This window comes from Ursus arctos, unplaced genomic scaffold (genome assembly GCF_023065955.2).
Source record: "Ursus arctos isolate Adak ecotype North America unplaced genomic scaffold, UrsArc2.0 scaffold_12, whole genome shotgun sequence".
Classification (NCBI taxonomy): Eukaryota; Metazoa; Chordata; class Mammalia; order Carnivora; family Ursidae; genus Ursus; species Ursus arctos.
The window spans coordinates 48,891,610-48,916,658 of NW_026622786.1; the positions used below are offsets into that span (position 1 = coordinate 48,891,610).

Below are 25,049 nucleotides of genomic sequence, written 5' to 3' on the forward strand. Positions count from 1 at the left end.
AATATACACATGTATTTCAAAAATGAAGCTGATGATTTTCTCCATGGCTACAGTGTTTCTTTTTATTTGCAAGGTTTTTCTATTTTAAAACAGCTTTTTTAAATAAAGTTTTATGTTAAAAAATCACAAAATTACAAAAAGTTTCAAAGTACTGTACCAATAACTTTTCTGAACTACTTGAGAACAAATTGCAAACCTGGTGCCCCATTATTTCCATATATTTCAGTGTATGTTTCCTACAGACAAGAACATTCTCCAACCAAATCAAAATACAACCATCCAAACTAAGAAATTTACATTGCTACATGGCTACCATCTAATCCTTGGACTCCATGCAAATGGACCAGTTGCCCAGTAATTTTTTTTTATAATAAGAGAAACAATTCAGAATTACTGCTTTTAGTTATAATGTCTCTTTAGTCTTCTTCAGTCTGAAATAACCCCTCAGTCTTTTCTTGACTTCCCTAATCTAATGTCTCTCATTAATAATGCTTTAATGTAGCTCTGGTTTTAATTTATATTTATAATTCAAGGGATCTTTTGTCTTAGAGAATGTCCAGATAAGGTATAATGCTTCAGTGCCACTTGTGAATAGTTATATGTATGTTGTATGTGGGTCCTTATGCATTCTCACAAACATGGGGAATTTTTATTTAAAAATAAAACTCACCATTGTCACTATTTATATGCTGTTAGATTACTTCCATGGAAACAATTCCTAAATTTCATTTTATATTATTTTATTTTTTTAAGATTTATTTATTTAATTTGAGGGAGAGAGAAGGAGAGTGCAAGGTGGGGAGGGGCAGAGGGACAGAGAGAATCTCAAGCCGATTCTGTGCTGAGCATGGAACCCAATACGGGACTCAATTTCACGACCCTGAGATCATGACCTGAGCCAAAACGGAGAGTTGGATGCCTAACTGACTAAGCCACCCAGGCACCTCCCAAATATCATTTAAAAAAATTGTTCTAACCTTTCATTTTTTATCTTGACAAATATTATGTTTCTGGACTAAATGTATCACATTTTAATGACAAAAGCAGTAAGTTATACTACTTTTGGTTTCTTTAATTGTTATAAATATTAATTTCCTTAATTTGAAATTATTTTCCTTCTTTGTCATGCCTTAGCTATTATTATGTGTAACTCAACCACCAGAAGGAGCATGTGTGTGCTTATGTGTGTGTGTTTGCTATGTGTAGGTTTAAAAATCTTAGGCTCAGCTATCAGCTATTGAAAGACTCATCTGATTATAATATTTAATATTTCATGGAGTTTTCAATGGAGAAAAGTAATCAAGTGACACAAAATATCCAGGTCATATAACATATATTTCTAATTGTGAATTAGTATATTAGCATTCTTGTTTATTTACTGAGTGTTAACTATTTGCCAGATACTGTTTTAGGCACTGGAAATACAGCAGTAGCAAAACAGAGATAAAAAAGTCTTCTTAACAGAACTTATGTTCTTCTGAGGAGATCATCTCCAAGTAAACAAAGAGTCAAAATAATTTAGAGAACCATAAATGATATGAAGAAAATCAAAAGAAATAGTGGAATGGCATAAAGGCTAAGAAGGGACAAACTTATGTGATGTACTCTGACAAGGCAACGTCTGAAGAAAGATGTGAATCATAAGTAAGGTCTAGCCATGCAAAGACTTGTGGTAAGAGAGTTCTAGATAGAGAAATACTGCAAAAACTCCAAAATGGGAACAAACTCATTTTTTTACTTCCCCTCAATAAACATAATTTTGAAGAGAATTCTGCTATGAGGAAAAGTGTACCATGAAAACTAAAAGTTTTCTTTTTGTTTATCCGGCTTTTTCAGATGTTCAATATCCTCAATTATTACACATAATCAAGACCGACTGTTTCAGGGATTTTTAAGCAAATGGGTATCTGAGGAATTTAATTTTCTCACTCATTCATATACCTAGAAGAATGATCACAAATGACTTGTAAGTAGTAACAAAGAGAATTTGTCCTAAACTCTGCATATTATCAAGAAGTCTCATATATCAAAATATTAGTTTACTTAAAGGATACACATTTTAATGTAGGTTATATTGTAATTCTTACACATTTTCACATTTTGCACAGATAGACTTTTAAAACAAAATGAAGAGAAAATCACTGAGGACCCAATAAAGACTTAGCATCTTGTTTGTATCTCTGAGAAAAGCATGAGCTATCTCTTTTTGGTGTAATCATTATAAAACTAAAATTGTTTTTCCTAAAATGACATTTTTTCTTTCTTTTCATTGGAAGTAAAAAATAAAGGATAGTAAGTGGAAAGCTCTCACATATTTCTTAGTTACAGGTCTAAATTGGTGATTCAAAGGTACTAAATTTAATACATACTGAAAAAGTATTTTTATGAAAGACAAAACTTTATGCAATTCTCATTTTATAGACACCAAAGCTAAAATATAGTTCTCTGTATTTTATGCATGTCCTTGGTTCTTTAAATTTTTGTCTATAAGTCCAAAAATAACATACTAGATTAGATATAACTTTGAAAATGATTTTTTAAGTGCAAAACTAAAATAGTTATACAACTTATCCACGCATAATGGTCTGTCAAGGAGACCCAGTGTCATTTCTACACATCTTTACAATATTTTTTAATGCCAGACATACTCAAATCCATATTATTCTAATAATTTTATTCTGTTTGATAGTAGGCCATCGTTTAAAAGCCTACAGAATGCCCCCGCACCAACTATGAGCTTCATTACTCATTACTCTGAACTATTAACACAGCTACCTCATATCGAGTCCATATTACCAATATATGGTCAGATTTTAATTTGTATTTAAAATTTCTATTTTAAAAAATATATATTTAAAAACCTGACAATCTGTGTCAGATTTATTTTATATTTACATCAAAACTATTATTTGAAAGCAGAGGGGAAAGGATTTTCTTCCACACAACTCAATATTTTCTCCTTGACCTAAACGTATACATTTAGATGAAGAGAACAACTGCTCTTTTGCTGTGGTTTGGATTCTACTTAGCCATATTTCCATTCTATTTTAAATGCAGACATTTAAAGTATTAGGGATGCAATGTTGGCAACTAGCTGCACTTGCAGAAGATTACTGCCAAACAAGTAACACTCTCAACCATATTCCCATCTTTGTTTATGTCCCCAAGCTGGGAGAGGTGTCTTCCATTAGACCTATGTATAATGCTCTGGCTTAGAGAAAAGCTAGTCAAAATTGCAGGATGTCCAGCTTTGGAGACATTTCCTCCTTTTCATGCTCTCTCCTTGTCTTCCACTTATGGGGGAATGAATAGATGTTTTATTTCTATGTATATTTAAAAAATGAAATCATATCATTATTGAAACTTTTATATTGCATGGACAGAATTTTCATACATAATATCATATATGAAATGTATTTGAAGATATTTTATTGACATATTGGTTAAAAAAATCAATCAAATTCAGTCTAGTTAGCTTAGCGAAAGGATTTAAAAAGTAAAAAATAAAATTAAGTTTTGGTCCTGCAGTAGAAAGGTCTGCTTATATGTTGGAAAATTAATCACTGTATTCATTATTTTTCTGCAATACTGTAGGAGGATAATAATGCAATATAGTACTTTTAATAATCTAATCATAACATATACAAGTCATATTGATTTATTTGGGTAAAAAATTCCCCATTTTATATAATTTTTGACTTTCAAAAATATTTTTTTTCTGTACAAGACAAAATTCTATTATTAGACACAAACAAGGCAAGGCAGGACGAAACACAGCATTTTATTAAATTAAACATTGCATACAATTTGGAGGATTACTTTTCCCATAAAAATATCCTGTGCTTTCATATAAACCAAATTTTAAATACACTAGTAAAAAGGGACAGTTTGAAAGAATGTATAAAATTTCTGACAAACCATTTTGGATCCTTAGAAAAATTTTAATCACTTTTATGAAATATTTTTGCATATTCTCGATTTAAAAACTGAAAGCTATCACAATCCATAAATTAACTGGAAGAATTAGAAAATGATTAGATTGAACCTTTTGAAACTGTTGATTGTTTTGAGCTATAAAAATGTCAGTTTCTTAAGTTTCAATGTGGTAACTTCCTGGTGTGCGTGTTCAGCTAGGAGAAGAACCTTCACTTTGACTTAAATTCACTTTGACAGTAATTACACTGTTTTCTAAAGCACAATACGTTTTTACTTAATATGAATCTCATAGTATACTGCACTTTTTAGGCGCTAGGAAAAAATTGTAGAAAGATTAAATCAATCAAAACGGCTAAGCATAGCCAAAATAAAAATAGTCCTTTTTTTCCTACCACTAAAAATCACAATTCAAAATTTACAAAATACATAGTAACTTACTTTGGTAGAGTTTTCAAATGATTTTCTCTTAACTCCAAGATCCGCAATTTGACAAGTCTGTAGAGGTGAATAAAAAAAATTGCTTCTTAATATTTCTCTATAAAACGATATCCTATGAGAAAGTCAATTATCACTGCATTATCCAAACAACTATGTCTGAACATTACATATCATGGTTAAAGATTTTAAAGAATTATACAAATTTATTACAAGTAGGGTTGCATCAACATTGGACAATGACAAATACCAGTTTACTAAAAATAAAGATCATTCAAAGATATCATTGGGTCCAAGTAATCTAAATTTCATGTTTTATAAAAATATATTCACTGTTAATTGTAGGTAACAGATTATTTAATATCTACTTAATACCAGGTTCTGTGTTCACTGGAATATGGTAATAATGTCCCTAAAGAGACTCTAAATGAACTTATAAAGCAAAGAGGATAGCATAGTGGTTAAAAGCTTGAGCTTTGTGGTCAGATGGATTTGGATGAAATCCAGACTGTCATATTCTATCGTTGTGACACTGGGTGCATTAATCAACCCCTCCTAACTTTAGTTTCCCAAACTAAGTTCCTACATCTCACACTTACCTACCTGTTAAGCTCTACAGTGTGAGACATACTATTGTTAAAATGTATAACTGAGCTTTAAAATGTACTCAGTTGAGGCTACTTTAGAACAAATATTAGGGGTGCCTATGTGGCTCAGTCTGTTAAGCATCTGCCTTCGGCATTGGTCATGATCCCAGGGTCCTGAGATCAAGCCCTGCATCAGGCTCCCTGCTCAGCAGGGAACCTGCTTCTCCCTCTCCCCCTGCTTGTGCTCTCTCTCATTATCTCTCTCTCTCTCAAATATATAACTAAAATCTTTTTTTTTAAAAAAAAAGAACAAATATTAATTGCATTCTCTGAATTCTTGATGTTTTGGGAATATTGCAGTATTTGAACTATTTCTCCCATATTTACTTGGCTTTTAGATATTCATCTAGGTCTCCTCCCTTTTCTTTGTGTTTTGACTGCTACCAAGTTTCAAATTTAATTTTAATTTTAAAACTCCTAATCTCCATATGAAATAAAGTGATTCAGTTATTCAGAGCATGGTTATATTGCTAATAAAAGAGGTTTCTTAAACATCTGTATATCTCAAGTCTTCTCAACATCTGTACTACTATGAAGTTATTTTGTAACTCACTTTGGCTTTTAGGGGCACCAAATCTCATGTTTTGGAAGGAAATTAAATAATTCTTTTGTTACATTATCCAGCTGAAAGTTAAAAATCTTTTTAGACTATAAAAATAGAGCATGTCTTGGCAGACAATTTACACAAAATTAAATTCGAATTCCAAGTGGTTTTGGTATTATGTTTTCTGTTTGCCCAAATCTCTTCCTTGACATTAGGACCACTAAGAGAGAACTGAGAAAAATTTAAGTCAAAAAAGTGTGGTCCAGGGTGATAAATATTCTCTGATTTGATAAATCAAAAGTTTTTGTATTGTGCAGTCAGTACCAGACAACAATGACAGTTTATATGAACAAATGGTGAAGTGTCAATTCATTTAGAATCTAGGCAAATGCTCTTTTGAAGATCTGTGAATTTTAAAAATTGCCCAACTATATGGTGTTCATAGGTGGTATGATATTATGATCTGCAAAAGTAATGGAACTTGGGAAATGTTGATATGCTCTCTGTATATAAAATGAGGCTGTTACATGTTAAGGGACTTAATTATTCTACTGAGCTTTTCTTAACACCAACAGATAGGTATTGAGTTATACCCAATTTATTATTTGAACAATTTCAAAAGTGATCACTTAGAAAAATACAGTTGATGATAAATGTAAAATGTTTTAACTTTAAAGATATATCTTTCATATATAAAAAATAGTTCATTGTTAACTCCTGGAAACTATTGAAAAATATGAAGATGAAAATAAAAATTATCCATAATTCACTTCCAAGGAACCAGTTTTTTATCTCACTCATATTTTATATTCAAATCGGTGAAATATAGTTTACATATTTTATTATAATATGCTCCCAAACATAATTTATAGGAATTAAAAAAGTATTTCTCTAAACTAGATTATAAATTGACATAGTGTTGTCATGGATGTACCATAATACATTCAACTAATCTCCTAGACAGATGTGTGTTTCCACGTTTTTCATATGGTAAGTAATGACAAATATCCTTGTCCACAAATCTTAGTGTGGTATCTGATGAGGATATGATACATTTCTAGAAATAAATTACAAAGGCAGTAGTTGTAAATATTTTCAAATCTTTTAAAACACACTGTTCTGCATGAAGGTCATAACATTCTGCAATTCCATTAGCTGTGTGTGAGATTATCTTTTTTCCTTACACCGTATAAACAGTTTTTATAATATGATAGAACACAAAGCTCTTTATTGTCATTTTAATTTGTATTATTTTTATTGTTTGTGAGGATAAACACTTAATGTATTCACTAGCAATTTGTACATTTAATTATGAATTGCTTGTATATGTCATTTACCCATTTCTTCTCTAATGAGATCTTTGTCTTACTCATTTGTAAGAATTCTTTATATGTTAAGGATATAATTTGCTTTCCATATATAGTGGAAATGTTTTCCCAGTTTATTGTGTTACCTTAATTTTAAAATACTTTCTGATATTATTTTATTTTAAATGTATTTATGTAGTCAAATCTATCCACTTACTATATTTTCCTTTGTTTCTAAGCTGTAGAGGTATTTCCCAACCCAAGAGCCATAAATATTCATGTGTATTTTTCCCAGATTATCTCTGATGTTATTTTTTTGTATTAATTTTTAATTCACCTGGAATTTATTTGATTATTAGTGACATGTGAAAACCTAATTTTACTTCATTTTGGAAAATGTTACATTAATTAACACTGTCTTACTTAATGAATAATAATGGGTCCTATCTTTAATCATAATTGTCATCTTTGAAGCCTCATCTACTGTGCTGGTAAGGAACTTACCTAAGTGAAATAAAATGTCATCATTTAAATTTTGTATTCTTACCTTCCAAAATTAGCTGGAAGAAATTCAAGAAAGGCGTCATTCAGGTAGAGCTGGGTCAGATTTAGAAGCTGCGTGAAGCCATCAGGGAGTCTAGAAAGGAGTTAAAGATTTAGTCACTGCATCGATGTTGCCATAGAAACAGAACAAAAATATATATCTCTAAGGAGAGAAAATAGAAGTGTAATACATTTTTCAACTCTCCTTTGGTATCATAGTAATGGAAGAATTTATTGAGCATGTTGTTACAGCTTGAAAATTTTGCCTGTTATTAAAATAAATGGCATTCACCCACCTCCACACTGTTCTCCTATGAGGAGATTTATGTCACAGCGACATCATCTCTTACTGTTCCCTAACCTTATGCACACCAGTGAGATATTTTTTTCTAGAAATTTCAGGTTGTATGTCATGTTATATAATTTTGAATTTAATATTCTTTCTCAATAGAATATTCATATTTATAGCCAGGCAAGGCTATCTATTTACTCTTTCACAAAATCATTAACATATGTCTATACTTTATTGCAATGATGACTAAAACTGCCCAACAGGAAGAGAGAAGTATTCTGTGCCCCTAACTGATAATCTATGTGCATTGTAATTCAAATTTGTTCAATTAATTTTCAACAAAAATGACCAAGAACTTTGAAACTATGAATATACAGAATCTTAAATACTTTAAGAGGCATTAAGAGAGTTGAAGAAATATCCTTTGGGAAAATTTACCAGTTGGATGAAATAATTATTTGAAATATTTAAATATTTTTCACCAAAAAGATTTAACTCAAGGACTTTCCTGGAGACTTTTTCTTAGAATATTTATTTTTTCCTATACTTAAATTTCTATTCAAACATTTTTAAATGTCTTTATCAATGGTCTAGACAAGACTACGTTGTTTTATAAAATACTTCTAAATAGTGTTCAAATTTGTCTTCACTTCAAATTACAGCCTATCTCCCTCCTTGCGTTTACTGACAAAATTATTTAAAGGCCTGCCTATACTCACTGTTTTTTATTACTCCTCAAGCCATTGTTTTCTGGCATCTACCCTAACTCTATTACTGAAACTGCACTCGCCAAAGCCTCCAATGACCTCTTAAGTCCCAATTCCATGAACTGAATTTCATTTTGTCTCCAGCAATGCCTAGCAACAGTTGTCATGGATTGTTCTCTCTGTTTTGGCTTGAGTATACACTTTTCCTATTTCCCCTCCTTCTCCTGGGATACTCTGAGTTTCTCTTCCTGTGCCCAATCTTTTGTTAGCAAAAGTTTTATATCTTAAAGAATACATGTGTATCTCACAACATAATTTAATAAATAGAAGCAGTATCTTAAAAGAACCTCTGAATACCCCCCGCAACTACCTCATCCTATTTGCTCCTCAAATTCTTGAATGATGTTTATTATTCTGCTTTCTAGTTTTACTATACTACACCTACTTAAAACCCTAAAAAAAGTGTGGTTTTTGCATGTTTTTAAACATTTTATAAATGAAGTCATACAATGAATATTTTCCTGAAACTTTTAAAAGTTGGTATTGAATTGTGAAATTCACCCATTTTGCTGTCACTGACTGATCACCATAGTATTCCACTGTATGAATATACCACAATTTATTTATTATTCTCCTTTTAATGAACATTACAGTTGTTTCTATTTTATTATAAATATTGTTTCTGTAAATATTTTTAATATATGTCCTGGTGTATAGAGAATACTTAAATTATATCCCTCATCATAAGAAATTAATGTCCCTCAGGAACAGCCCTCAACTAATGACTAGTAAGAATATAAATACCTCAGCTTCTTCATCCATTATGTTTGACACCATGTGATAACATGTTTTATACTGTTTCCCAGAGGTCCCCACAGAGATTAAGGTCCAGTTGTCCATACTAGTAAACAGTTTGATAACATACCCTCAACAAGTATTTCTTGAGGCCATATCCTAAATCTACTGCTTAAATTCTTTTCTAAACAGCCACTTCTGGGAAATCCAAACTAAACACAATCAAAATTTTTACATTACTTTGTACAAATTCTTTACACACTGTTAGGGTACTCTTCTATTGATTATTCCTGTTGCAAATATCTTGTTCCAGTTTGTATTTTGAAGTTGGATTGTTTTTTATGGCTTCACAGAGGTTGTTTCCACAAATTTCCCTTAAACAGAGGTAGGATTCATGAAAATAGAAAAAGAGAAAGAAGGCAGGGGAATAATGTGGTGAGAATTCACCTTAGGGGAGTGACAGAGAAAGATGAGTTCTAGAGAAAATACTTTATGTACAAGAGTGTTGGGAGTTAAGATTTGAGAATATCAATAGGGGACAGGGTTTAGAGGGTACTGAATGCTTGACTCCAAGGTTTGAATTTTATCCTATAGGATTAAAAAAATCTATGGGAGATCATTTTTTTTCTTTGTTATCTTTTGTTGTAATACATTAGCTCATATCCTGAGAATATGATAATTTTCATGATAATGGTACAGATGTCCAATAGATTTCAATATACATTTAATTACTATCTTACTCTAATGTCCTTATGGTTCCTATACTCATTGGAAAGAAGGTATCACCTATGACTTTTTAAAAAAGAAGATTAATACATGTAAAATGACAAGAATGTTAAAACCTTTGATCTAATAATTTACTTTAACATGGTAGCTATTAATACATAAAAAAGCTTTAAAATGCTAATTTCCTAGTTTTAAAGACAGTTTGAACTAGTCCAGCTTCCCTTAGTCTACTATTCTGCATATGTTGTGTACTAAATGGTATTACATTATATTATTTCTCTGATCAAAAATTTCATTATTTCTGCTTCTCTGACAAAGGCTTTTTTTTTTTTTTTTTTTTTTTTTTTTTTTATGCTGCAGGGAAATCTGGTTTCTTATATAGAACACTTCTTTAAGGATTTAAGAATTGACCACACTGTGTAGGTTCCAATTGTAAAACTGGACTGCTAAAAATAAGTTATATGAAAAACCAGAATACAAAGTAAGATACTTTTTTCAGCCTGGTAATAAACAAAGATGTGTTGATATTTTATATCAAATCTTTCTTTTTTTAAAAAAAAAATGTAGAGTTAATGTGCTTATTTATGCAGTATATCTTATTTAATACCATGTATATTTTTATTTCAATTCACTTCAACAAGAATTTATTAAATAATTATTCTGTACTTATATTCAAAATTAATGTCTTCTTCCTCACTTTCTCAATAGAAGTCTACTCATAGATTTAGCAAAGCTTTACCAATTACTTTATACCAAGTTGCTTATACTAAATGCTTATATCAATTGCCTTGTACAAGTGTTAGGCATTTTCTATTCCAGGGATAAATAATAAATTGCTTGAAGACAATGAATTTTAAAAATGTCCTCAATGATCTAGTATTGTAGTTTGAAAACATATTATTTGAAAAAAATATATAAAGTCAGTACGTATGCTAAAGAAAATAATTTTATTTATTTTTAACTTTATGGTACAATTTTTGTAGCTTCTAATAGAGACAAAGGCTCCACTTATCAATATTACCATTTCCAGAGGAATGTACAAGGAGGGGTGAGGAAGAAGATATTCCCTAGTAAGCTAGGTAAACTTGATGCAGATGACAGTCATGGGTTGTCTTTATCCTCCTTCAAGCTCTCTTCAGTGAAATCCAACATTTTATACTAAGTTAGGGAGCTCTCAATGATGAAATGATTTTACTATCCAAAAGTAACTGATGGGGCTCCTGCGTGGCTCAGATATTTGGGCGTTTGCCTTCAGCTCAGGTCATGATCCCAGGGTCCTGGGATCAAGCCCCATTTTGGGCTCCCTGCTCAGCAGGGAGCCTGCTTCTCCCTCTCCCTCTACTGTTTCCCCTGCTTGTGCTCTCTTGCTTTCTCTATCAAATAAATAAATAAAATCTTTTTTTTAAAAAAAGTAACTGATGGTTTTCCACATTGGACTGATGTAATAAAGAACTCAAAGGAGAAATGTTTTATGTATATTGGTAAATAATTCTCTCTCCACTAAAGAAACACATTCATCTTATTATTCACTTAAATTAAAATGGCATAGTCAAACTACACAAAGAAAGTATAATACAACACCCATATAGTTTAGTGGTTGAGCACATGGGCATTGATGTTAGAAGACCTGGGTTTGAATCATACTTATTTCAATTGTTATCTCTGTGACCTTTGTAAATATTTGCATGACTCAATTTCCTTATTTGTAAAATGATGATACTATTATCCACTTCCAGAGTTGCTTTAGTGATTAAACGATTATCTCCCCCATAGTAAGAACTCAGTAAATGAGAGCAATTCTATTACTTGTCCTTGGTATTACTTTTATTCTGATATTTCAATAGTAATTAGAATATTAATTTAAATACTTTTATTAATGCTACCTTTATTGTTAGAATAGGCAAATTAAGATCCGCTACCGACAATTTGGTTTTAACATTTTTTTCTAATTGCATTTACTTTAAAAGTTAAATGAAAACACATTACAGGCATTTGACCCCTAATAGAAGAGTTAAACCAAATTACATTACGGGTTTTAGAAACTGTGATCAAGAAGCCAATGTAAAATCTTCTACTCTAATTGAAAAATGTTTTACATCTACATATTTTAATTTACACATTGTAAAACTATAAAATTAATATAATAATACTATAGAATATTTGAAATATAAAGAGAAAAGAAAAATATTGCTCATATTTCTACTTTCTTAACACAAACATCATTACCATTTCATGTATTTTAAATCTAGTTTCCAATTAAATGTTTTAACATCACTGCAAAATTGTATCATGATTTCTCCCTTTACTTTGTAATTATCTTTCAATTTTGCTGTATAACCAGAGTGACTACATAATCTATCATTCAAACTAGGACATTTTTGAGAGTTAAAAATGAGCTATTATTAATCATGTCACATCAAGAGATGTAAACTGGGATGACTTGAGCAAACAGAAACATGTGGTTATGCTATATATAATCTTTGTAACCATCCAGTAGATATGCTATAATTTATTAGCATTATCCTTATCGTTATACATTAAAATGTGTCAAAATTTTCAAAATATATCTTTTAATTTAAACCAAAATCAAATGCTTCTTCAGAATTGGTGAAATACAGTGAAAGAATCCCAGAAATTTAAATGCCATCTTCATGTGTTTCTATCTGTAAAAGGGTATGCAGATAATATTTACCTACTTTACGAGGTTGCCAAAAAGATGAAAATGAGATAATGTATCTAAAGGTCTGAGATATGATAGGCTCTCAGTAAATGTTTGTTCATGCTTTTCTCATTAAGTAGCTGTTTTCAATTTTATTATGATAATTTTCACCAATGACTTGGTTAAGGCATTCAGACTATACTATAAAGTTCACATCTAAAACTAAAACTAAGATGATAATATTCAGAACTATAATTGTCATGTTCCAGGGTCTTCATGACTTATTACTTCATAGATTTCTTAAGGAAAATGAACAGAAAAGTGAAAGAAAAACCAATGAAACTCAAACATGGTTATTTGAAAAGAGGAATACAATTGACAGACCTCTAGTCAGACTGATCAAGAAAAAAAAAAAAAAAAGAAGACACATATTACAGATGCTAGGAATGAAAGAGAGAGCACCACTAGAGAACCCATAGATATTAAAGGGTCGATAAAAAAAACATTATAAAAAGTTGGATGCCAATGAATTTGAAAACTTATATGAATGTACAAACTCCTGAAAATTACCAACTATCAAAGATCACTCAAGAAAAAATAGGAATTTGAATAATCCTATAGTTATTATGGAAATTTAAACTTGTAATTAAAAACTTTCCCATCAAGAGAAGTCCAGGCTGAGAGGGCTGCACTGGCAAATCTGACCAATACTTAAGGAGGAATTAATTCGCATTCTATACAAACTCTTATAGAAATAGAAGAGAATGTTTCCCAACTATTTTTATGAGGCTAGTTTTACCCTGTTATGAAAACCAGGCAAAGAAATGATAAGAAACGAAATTTTAGACTACTTCATGAATATAGATGGGAAAATTCTTTACAAAATATTAGCAAATCATTAATTAATTTATTAAAAAATAATAGCCATTAATTTGTTTTAATAAAGTAATACTTCCTGATCAAGTAAGGTTTATTTCTGGAATGCAAATTTGAATCAACATTCAAAAACCATACAATGTAATTCACCATATCATTACACTGAAAAAGAAAAAAAAGCCTATCGTCCTGTCAATACATGTTTGAAAAAAAAGAGCTTTGACAAAATTCAATATCCATCAATAATAAAATGTCTCAGCAAACCAGATATCAAAGATGTGGTGGGCAGATTCCAAGGTGGCCTCCATGACCCTCACTTCCTGATGTTCATGACCTTGTATGATTTTCCTTTAAGTGTGATAAGAGTTGTTACTTGCTTCTAATCAATGGAATATGGATAATATGAGATGTCATTCTCATAACTATATTATATAATACTGTCTTCCTAGAAGATTAACTCTACTCAGCTGCTGACCTTAAAGAAGCAAGCTGCCACATTGTGAACTGCCTATGGAGAAGGTCAACATGGCTGAGAACTGTACCAGCCTCTAGGATCCAAGTGTGGCCTTAAGCTGACAGCCAGCAAAAAGCTGGGGCTCTCAACTTTAAAACAGCAACTAAATGAATTTTTCCAATAACCTGAGTGAATTTGAAAGTAGATTCTTTTTCCATTTAGCCTCCAGATGAGCCTACAGCTTGACTGATACCTTGATTGCAGTTTGGTGAAACTCTGAGGCAGGGAATCATGCTACAACATGCCCAGATTCATAACTCACAGAAATTGAGAGATAATAAACATGTGTTGTTTGAGCCACTAAACGAGTGGTAATTTCTTACATAGCATTAGAAAACTAACACAGATTACGGTATCTGGACCTGGGATTCTGCTGTAGTAAGTTCCTAAAAATGTGGAGTGGTGAAGGAACCAGCTGGTGGTCAAGAGACTGAACAATAGTTGAAGGACATTACAGAGAAAGCTTAGATATCCTTGTAAAGATTGAAAGTAGAAACCTAAACTTTGAGTAACCTGCTGGGGAAAGCTCAAAAGGAAATGGGTAATAGGTTATTGAAAATTTCCCCAACCTGATTAAAGGCATGAATGAAAAAACAAGTAACAATCATACACAATGGTGAAAGTCTGAATGCTTTCTCCCTAAGTTGGGAACAAGACAATGTCTCTTTTAACCTCTTTTATTCAATATTGTACAGAAGGTCCTATCCAGGACAATAAAGAAAGAAAAAGAAATAAATAAAAGGCACACAGATTGAAAATGATAAAAAAAAAAACAAACAAATCTGTCTACATTCACAAGTGACATGATAGTCTACATAGGAAATAGCCCAAATCTACAAAATATTGACTAAAATAAGTGAATTTAGTGAGATTGCAGGATATAGGGTCCATAAAGAAAGACTGATTATATTTCTATATACTAACAATAAACAATTCAGGAATGGAACAATCTTTTGCAATTGCACAAAAAACATGAAATACTTGGAATAAGATGAATGAATCATATACAAGATTCATATGCTGAAATCTACAAAGCATTGATAAAAGAAATTTTTTTTATTATTATTTTTTAAAGATTTCTACTTATTTACTTGACAGAGAGAGAGAGAGAGTACAAGTAGGCAGAGCAGCAGGCAGACAAAGAAGCAGGCTCCCCACCAAGCAGAGAGCCTGAACAGAAAGTTCGACACAAGGCTCAATCCCAGGACCCCAGGATCATAACCCGAGCTGAAGGCAGATGCTGAGCCTACTGAGCAACCCAGGCGCCCTGATAAAAAAATTTTAAAAGATCTAAGTAACTATAGAGATATACTATTCTCAGGAATAGCAACATTCAATATTTTTGAGATGCTAATTTTGTCCAAATTGATTTACAGATTCAATGTAATCTCCATTAAAATTCCAGAAGGATTTTACATTTTTGTAGAAATTGGCAAGCTGATTATAAAATTTATACGGAAAAGCAAAAGTTATAGATAGCCCAAATGATTTTGATAAAGAATAAAGTTGAAGGACTGAAATTCCTTGATTGTATGAATTACCATAAAGCTATAGTAAGACAGTATGGAATTAATACAAGAACAGGCATATAGATTAATGTACAAAATGGAGGATTCAGAAATGGATCCAAACACATATGATCAATTGATTTACAAAAAACAGCACTCAGGTAATTTTATGAAGAAAGGATAATTTTTCAACAAATGGTAATGGGATAAATGGATATCCATATGCAAACAAACAAGCTAGCAAACAAGCAGGGGGAGGGGCTGAGGGGAAGGGAGAAGGACAAGCAGACTGAGCTGAGCATGGAGCCCGATGCAGGGCTTGATCCCACCACCCTAAGATCATGACCTGAGCTGAAATCAAGAGCTTGATGCTCAACTGAGCAACCCAGGCACCCCTAAAAATTAGCTTTAAATAGATCATAGACCTAAGTGTAAAGCCTAAACTACAAAAGTTCCAGAGGAAAGCACAGGGAAAATCTTTAAGACTATGAATTTAGCAAAGATCACTTACACAGGAAGGAGAAGCATAAACCAATAAAATAATTTATGAATAGCACTTCATCAAAATTAAAATTTTCTCTTTGAAAGCCACTATTTTAAAAATGAGAAGATAAGTCATAAAATAGGAGGAATTATTTGCATACAAATAAAGGACTTTTAGCCAGAATATATAAAGAATTCTTTTTTTTTTTTAAGATCATATTTATTTGTGAAAGACAGAGAGAACACAAAAATGGAGGAGGGGCAGAGGGAGAGGAAGAAGCAGACCCCCTGCTGATCAGGGAGCCTGGAGCAGGGCTCGATCCCAGGACCCCGGGATAATGATCTGAGCCAAAGGCAGAGACTTAACCAACTGAACCACCCAGGTGCCCCTAGAATTCTTATAATTCAATAATAATAAGATAAGCCAATAAAAATGAACAAGAGATGTGGGGTGCCTGGGTGGTGCAGTCAGTTAGGCATCTGAGTCTCAGTTTCATTTCAGGTCATGATCTTGGGGTCATAAGATGAGCCCTAGGTCAGGCTCCACGCTGAGCATGGAGTTTGTTTGAGACACTCCCTCTCCCTCTGCCCCTCCCTCCCAGCGTTCTCTCTCTCTAAAATAAATAAATAAATCTTTTTAAAAAATGAACAAGAGATTTAAGCTTTTACTGAAGAAGCGATTCAAATTGTAAATAAATACATGAACATGAAAACATGTTACCTGGACATAAAAAATGTAAATTAAAACTACAGTGTAATGCCACAATGAGGTACCACATCTGTTAGTGTGGGTAAAAATAGGAAAAAAAAACCCAAAACTGATAGCACCAAATTCTTTTTCTTTTTTTATTTTATTTATTCATTTGACAGAGAGCACAAGCAGGGGGAGCAGCAGAGGGACTGGGAGAAGCAGACTCCCCACTGAGAAGTGAGCCGGACTTGGGGCTCATTTTCAGAACCCCTGCATCATGACCTGAGTGGAAGGCAGACAGACCCTTAACCGACTGAGCCACCTAGGTGCCCCCCGATAGCACCAAATTCTGACAAAGATGAAGAACAACAAAAACTCTAATAAATTGCTGGTGGGAAAGACAATGGGATAGCTGTTTTGGAAAACAGTTTGGAAATTTCTTATAAGGTTAAACATACATGCACCATCTTACCCCGTATACCACTCCTAGGTGTTTACCCAATGGAAAACATATGCTGACACAAACATCCAAAATGTCTACCAATTGATAAATGGATGAATAAATTGTGGTATTTCCATACAATGGAGTATTACCTAGAGATAAAAAGGAATGTAATACTGATTCTTGAACCAGTGTGGATAAATCTCAGAATCATTGTGTTAAGTAAAAGAAGTCAGACACAAAAGTATGATATCATTTATATGACATTTTGGAAAAGGCAAAACTATGGGTATAGAAATCAGAAAAGTGGATGATTGAGCTGAGGGAACTTTTTGGGGAGATGGAAATAGTCTATATCTTATTATAGTGGAGGTGCACAATCGTATACATTTGCCAAATTCACTGAGCCATACAGCTAAAAGGTAAATTTTACTATATATGGATTATATCTTTAAAAACCTTTAAAATTAGTATAATACATAAATTGACTTCTGCATAATTTTTTATGAATTCCCAAACTACTTAATGCTTTTAGTGTTAGGCATTTTTAATGAAATAAGTCATACTCATTCATCTTTTAAAAAGCCAAATGTATGGAAGGTATTCAGAGACACAGCCAATAAAACTATAGTTTTGAAGCTTCTTAAAGATACAAATTATCATCTGATCTCCACTCCCAAAGACCTTATCATGATTCCTAAATAAGATGAGCTTTTGGGATTAAAGAACCAGAGGTCAAAACAATTCATCATCTGCCCTGGATTATGATTTAAGGCTATGGCTGTAGTCTTGATGTGAAAAGTTAGTCATGTCTATTTGTTGAGAGAATTGCATTCTGGTTTAAGAGTTTTGGAAAATACTTTTCACAGTTTTTTTTTTCCTCTTCCATATTCTACTTTTGAGCACATTTCTACATTTCTCTTTCAAGCACATTTTATTTCTTGATGTTCCATACTTTCTACTAAAGGCCGTAAGTTATTTGACAAACCATTCACTGTAAAGATCACCATCTAAACTTCTATCTTCTTCTTCTTTTATATTCTGTTCCTAGTCTAATCTACAGCCTCTTCTCATGACCCATAGAGAAACCATCCTCATTACTCCCTCTTCTCAATGGTATTGATGAAAAATTTCCCTTCAAAGTCTCTTTGATAAACTTTCTTTGTTCTAAAAAATACTCCACTCATTAAATGCCTTTCCAGTGGGCTTCAGTTTCTCCCAGTCACTCCAATTTAATATAAACAGAGGACTTAAGGTTTTTCTCAAATCCTACTGTCAGTTTTTGTGTAATTATAATTTCTGTCTTACTGAGATTCATTATTTGCATCCCAATACCACTGATTTGTTTCAACCTCTTCCAGATATTGCTGCTACTGTTTTTCCAGATTTTATGTCCACTTCTATTGTTAAGTGACTTTAACATTCAGATTCATGACTTATCCAATCCATTCACTCCATAGTTTCTTACCTATTTGACTGCACAGCACACACTATCCCTATGACATAACCATAATTTACCAACAGTGACACATGCTGGATCTCATCTTCCCATGCTATTTCTCTACTAACAGACCCTAAAGCATAAATGCCCATTTCTGATCACAGCATCTTTACCATCCAAGTCTTCCATTCTGTTATCCTCATAAAATTGTTGTTTTGCTCTTCCTTGTACACAAATAGTCCCTTTTTCTGGTCATACTTAATTCATTTTCCAGCTGGAACTACGTGGTCAGCTATTTTCATGCACCTATCAATATCTCAAACTCTTGTACTCTTGAACTTTCATTAGATCCTTGATGTTAATTTTCCACCATGATCGTAACTAATAACTGTTTCTTTCACTTCGGTGCTCTTTCATGGAATGTTGCCTGAGAGCCAGAGGATGATGACATAGTTTACTTCAAAGTAATGTCATCTTGTGCCGATTAGGCCTTCATCATTATTCAGCAATGCTTTTAATCATCTTTTGTTAAACTATTCTGATTTGATTATTTTTCCTCATTCTATTAAATTGAATTTTAAATGCAGCATTTAAAATTCATTTATTATGTGAATTTCCTTTATCTGGGTACATCATTATCCAATGGAAACATAAATATAAATAAAATGTAATCATACTCACTTAGAAATGGGATTGACACTGGCTTCAATAATTGTTAAACACTTACAGCACTTAATGTTTTCTGGAAATTCTTGTACACCTAAAATGCAAAGAAGAAAAAAGCACATGAAAATGTCCCAGCAAAAATTCTTAAACTATAGTTCTAATATTAAGACTAATTAATTAAAACTATGAATTAATATATAGTATAGATATAATACCAATACACCATTAGGATAATCTTTTAAGTAAGTATAATAATGTAATAATATATTAGTGTTATATAATACATACATTTTAAAAATAAAATTTAAATAATATTTTATCACAGTAATAGTAGGAAAATGGATATAAAATTGAAGACAATTATATATTCGGCATAATATAGATCTTGGTTCTGTACTAACTTAAAGCAATAAAAATAATTAGGTGTTTGGTCATTAAGTGCTGCTACTGGGGGAATGGGATATCAGCAGATATAAAGAAAACAGAAGATAAAAATCTTTGTTTCTTTTATTTTATAAGATGAGAAGATTAAACACATGCATGTGAAAAATATCTAAGGATATATCATAAAACCAGTAGATATTCCCAAATTAATGTGGGTGGGTCTCTAACAAATTTTATGCAATTTTTCCTGTTGGCTGCACAGAATGTAGTTCTGCATCTGCCTGAAAGGGTAAAGAGGTGAGCAGCTCTTTCTTGGGTCCTCTCTGGAGTCTCTGAGATAGCCAGCCTGGCTCATCGCCCTTGGAGAACTGCTCATCTGCTGTCAAAGTTGTGCTGTAGGCAATGCGACAGAAAAACATAGGTGTTTCTACAAAACTGAAAATCAGTAAGCCACAAACCTAATCCATAAATGTGAGGGTCAGAGAAATAAAAGATGTGGAGGATATTTCAATTGATACAAGTGAATCAACTATAGTAGGTCCTATAAAAGAAGAGAAGGCAGAAATATGAAGCTATTCCTATATGCCTACAGTACTACCTGCTCTAAATTTTTGAAATGATTATTAAGGGTGTAAAAATTTCTACAAGGTACTAGTCCTGCTCACTACTTCATAGCTGACAAAAGGAGAAGGAGCATTTTGCAGGTTTTGTTGAACTTTTTAGTGATGGATACACAAGAAAGAAAAGCCTCCACCTTACTAGATTCCATTGACCTAGATCACCATGTCTACAAAACCTTGAAGCCCAGTGAAGCAGCAGGAGGACCATCAAACCAAGACAGGTCACTATCCACTGCAAATGAAGGGTATAAAAGACAATATGGGGATGTTTCTCGTGCTCTTTCTCCCTACATGAAATTTCATCAGAAACTATGCTTCCTAAAGTTATTTCTAAAGTATACCAGCTTCTTAATAAGAAGCGAAGGAAGTGTAAAAGCTGCATTATGAACAAATTGAATAAGAGCCAATTTTCTTTTTTGGAAAGGCCATAATACCTACAGATGCCCTCATTAACTAGACCTTAATAAAATGGCAAAGAAGCCAATAAGTTAATCCTTGAGATGTCCTCAACATTTTCCCTTAGTATTTTTATTTACTTTGGATATCAGCAACCAACAGGGGGATAATCATTTACCCCTTTTGCTTTTTCTGTTTGGTCACCAATTTGGGCTCACTGCATACTGGTGTACCTGGTGCCTTATCAAATACTACTAAATTATTTGTTTAAAAACTTTTATTAGGTTGTTTGCAGTTCAAACTTCAAGTTGTTCAAAGCAGAGTCTATTGAATTAAGATGGAATCCCAACTTCATCACTTACTGGCTGGGTACCAACTTTAAGCAAGTCATTTTTTTTTTTTTTTAAGATTTTATTTATTTATCCGACAGAGACAGAGACAGCCAGCGAGAGAGGGAACACAAGCAAGGGGAGTGGGAGAGGAAGAAGGAGGCTCATAGCGGAGGAGCCTGATATGGGGCTCGGTCCCATAACGCCGGGATCACGCCCGGAGCCGAAGGCAGACGCTTAACCGCTGTGCCACCCAGGCGCCCCCGCAAGTCATTTAAATGTTCAATGTCTTAGTTTCCTACTTTGAAAATTGGTGATTATACAAATGGTTTCAAAGACAGTTGTGGTGAGGATAGAGAGATAAAGCAGATAAAGTAATTGGCACAAAGTGCTGCATAAATGTTATCTATAATTATCAAAAATACAGTTGACGCTTGAACAACATGGATTTGAACTGCAAGGGTCCACTTATACATGCATTTTTTTCAATAAATACATGCAGTACTGTAAATGTATTTTCTTTCCTAACATTTCTTTTCTCTCGCTTACGTGGCTGTAAGAATACAGTATTAACACATTTAATACACAAAATATGTGTTAATCAGGTGTGTGTTATTGATAAGGCTTCCAGTCAACAGTAGGGATTTGGAATTAAGTTTTGGGAGAGTATAAAGTTATATGTGGATTTTCGACTGTGCAGGGGAATGGCACCCAACACCCCCATGTTATTCAAGAGTCAACAGTAAATAGAAGCAGACTGTCTCAGTCAAGAGAAGAACCAAATATCAAAATGAGCTGGCTTGAGGTAATACATTTATAAAATTTATCCACCTAAGAGAACAAAGCAAATAAGTAGGAATTAGTGTGCTGAAAGAATATTCCAATATCTAATCAACATGTATCTGAGATAAATGCTCTAAAACATTTCCAGGGGAACTTTATCATATGTCCTAATATATGGGCCCTAGAGTTTAGGAAAAGTTCTAGAGCATATCTTTAACTCATAGTTCAATCTAAACATGAAGAGGTAGTTTAGCAAAGGGTTAAAAGCACAGGTTGGAAGCATGACCAAACCTCAGTGTGGTTACATAACTCGCCATATACTCTTATGTGATATAATATTTGAGCATTACTTATTCATTTCTCGTCTAATTCACAGGGTTGATCTGAGTATTAGATGGTAGGTAGGTAAAGCAATTAGTATCATGTCTGGCACTTAATAAGTGCTTAATATATACTAGATAAAATTCATGTATTAATAAGAGTTAAGGTAACTTACTCTTCTCCATGCCACTGTGTAAAATAATTTAATTCTCTTAATAATCGTGTGAGGAAGATATATTAGGTAATATTATTTTCATTTTATGGATGAAGAACCATACATTAACAAAGATTAGGTGACTTATATAAACACCTAATGGGTGTTTATAGATGAGAATGGATACAAGTAGGAATTAATTCAATATTTTAACACTATCTTTTATTCCTTTTTACTTCATTATGTTCCTTCCTATTAAAATTATGATAGATTTGATTATAGAATCCACACCTTTATCAACCAGTCTTTGTGACTGATCTGTCTGGTCCTCTGAAACATAGTGTTTTCAATTTATAAAAAAGGTTATATTTGTGAGATATATATATATATATATATATATATATATATACACACACACACATTTTCTAACATGAACTTTGTTTTGATTTTCAAATGTACTCATCCAGAAATACAAGGATACATACCCTCCACTTTAACAATATATCTATTTCAACCATTTTTACTTGTGATAACTAGGAAATGGGGGGGTCAAGCATTTGTAGACAATTACAGTTCAAGTTCCTACTCCCTGTTTTTCAGTTGAGGCAACACACAAACTTTCTAACATAGGCCTATAAGGAACTCTCTTCCAAGGGTATTAAGAGTTTACTTTTGGGAATCCCGGGAGGTTCAAGCTCATTATATTTAGACTAGATTCATAATTTTTTTTTAAAGATTATTTATTTATTTATTTGACAGAGACAGCCAGCGAGAGAGGGAACACAAGCAGGGGGAGTGGGAGAGGAAGAAGCAGGCTCCTAGTAGAGGAGCCTGACGTGGGGCTTGATCCTAGAACACTGGGATCACGCCCTGAGCCGAAGGCAGACGCTTAATGACTGCGCCACCCAGGCGCCCCTAGACTAGATTCAACCATAGGCTGAAAAACCAATGAGAACTGTACTCTAAAATAATTACATGGCAAAATATAGTCAAAATGGTGTATTTAGTTTTAAAAATGGACTATTGTTCTATTCACAAATAGCTGATGATACCAATAAATATTTACCTTCTCAATTAAGACACTATGGTAATATTTAATATGTTCACTTCAGTAACTGTACCACAAAACTATTTTGAATCTGTTCAAAGAAATACTGTCAAATGAGAAATGACATTTCTGCATCCTGAACTTAAAACAGAAACAAAACTTTTAATGTAATGGAATTAATCAAAGTTGCATTAACAGAATATTAATGCGTTGAAGTAAAAAATATATAATATTGACTACTTTCTCTGATTAATTGTTTTCTTTGCCCTTCTTTTTTTTTAAAGAAGTTAGATTGAAAAAGTTCCTGCACAATTTTCAATTATTCAAGAACTTATCCATTTTGTGGATTATTCGTTCTAGTTCTCTTTCCTGCTTCCTCCATTTGACCATTACACGTCTCTGTCACTCTTGCAGAGGGTGTGCAGAAGAAGGGAAAGAGGAGAATTCTAAAATCAATCAGTTATGGATCTTTCCTGACTAGCATGGGAGAAGTTGAAAAATCATAGCTAAATTTAGATTTTAGCATATCTGGTTGTTTTTATTTGGACTATCTTATCTATTACTAACGCAGATGACTAAGTCTTGACAGAATGATCATAAACTTGTAAATATAATATAGATTTAAGCTTATTTAGTTATAAAAAAAGATTAGTGGTATCAAAATACAGAAAAAAAGAAAACTAAATTGTCTTTAAAATCTTGGGTTGGGCTTTACGTTGGTTTTAAGTTGATATTGAAGTATGAAAGCAAATGTTTTTCCCCATGCAACAGATTAAGTATGGAGTCTAAGTGAAGCAAACAATTTTTCATTATCAAACATAGAGCCTAACAATAGTAATAGCAACATTGACCCTTATGATCATAAATGAAAGGCAAACCAGAATGTAAGACATTTATATAACAAAGAAACAGTTTTTAACTCTTATTTTCTGAATATATTTATTTAATGTTATAATTTTTACCTGTCCTCATTCTAAATCCTCACCTAAATCCTCAGTCTAAATATCATCCATACAAATACTTTTAAATTCTATCATCTGCATGAAAATTTATTCCACTATTTTAGTCCAGGTCGCTCTCTCCTCTTAACACCTAGCATTTTAGATTATACTATGTCTGAAATTAAATAACACTGAGAAATGAGACAAAGTACTTGCTTATAAGTTGAGGAGTCACTGTTCACCATCTTATTATATATAGTTTTCCAATATTTGAATCACTAACTGTAATTATAAGGTTCCTGAGAGAAAAGGGCCATTCATATATTCGACAAATATTTGAGCACCCACTCTGTTAGGAACTGTACTAAACATTGGGGATACAGCGTGATAAAGATGGATACATTCTCATTTGCAGAGCTTGTATTCTAGTAGATGAATTTGTACAATAAAACATAGTGATAATTAATATAAATATATAAAATTATATAGTATCCTAGCAATAAGAAGTGCTATGGGAAAAGATAATTAGAGCAGAATGAAGAAGGATCAGAAACACCTGGGAATTTTGAGGTTAACTAGGGTGATTAGGGTAAGCCTCATTATTGATTAGGAAGATGGTATTTGAGCAAGGACTTGAAGAAGGTGAGAGAGATAGAGATACAGATGTCTGGATGTCTGAAAGCAGAAAGAAAGAATGTTCCAGGCACAGGGAATAGATAGTGAAGAAGCTATAAGGCCTGAGTATGCCTCGTGTATTCTAGAAATAGCAAGAGAGTCCAGAATGGTTAAAATACAGCAAAGAAGAGAAAAGTAGCAAAAAATTAAGTCAGACAGGTAATAGGGGTGTGTATGTGGGGTGTA

General features: G+C 32.5%; 1 protein-coding gene across 2 annotated transcripts in view; it reads right to left on the minus strand.

Annotated features, from left to right (window-relative positions):
* The window catches only part of LRRC7 (leucine rich repeat containing 7), a 508,428-nt gene that overhangs the window by 245,173 nt on the left and 238,206 nt on the right, over positions 1 to 25,049 (minus strand). For both annotated transcript variants that reach the window (XM_057310572.1, XM_057310571.1), the window contains exons 5-7: positions 19,228 to 19,306; positions 7,417 to 7,506; positions 4,375 to 4,431 (exon numbers count right to left, since the gene is read on the minus strand). In XM_057310572.1, coding sequence (XP_057166555.1) covers positions 4,375 to 4,431; positions 7,417 to 7,506; positions 19,228 to 19,306 — 226 coding nt within the window. The remainder of the gene's footprint in view (positions 1 to 4,374; positions 4,432 to 7,416; positions 7,507 to 19,227; positions 19,307 to 25,049) is intronic.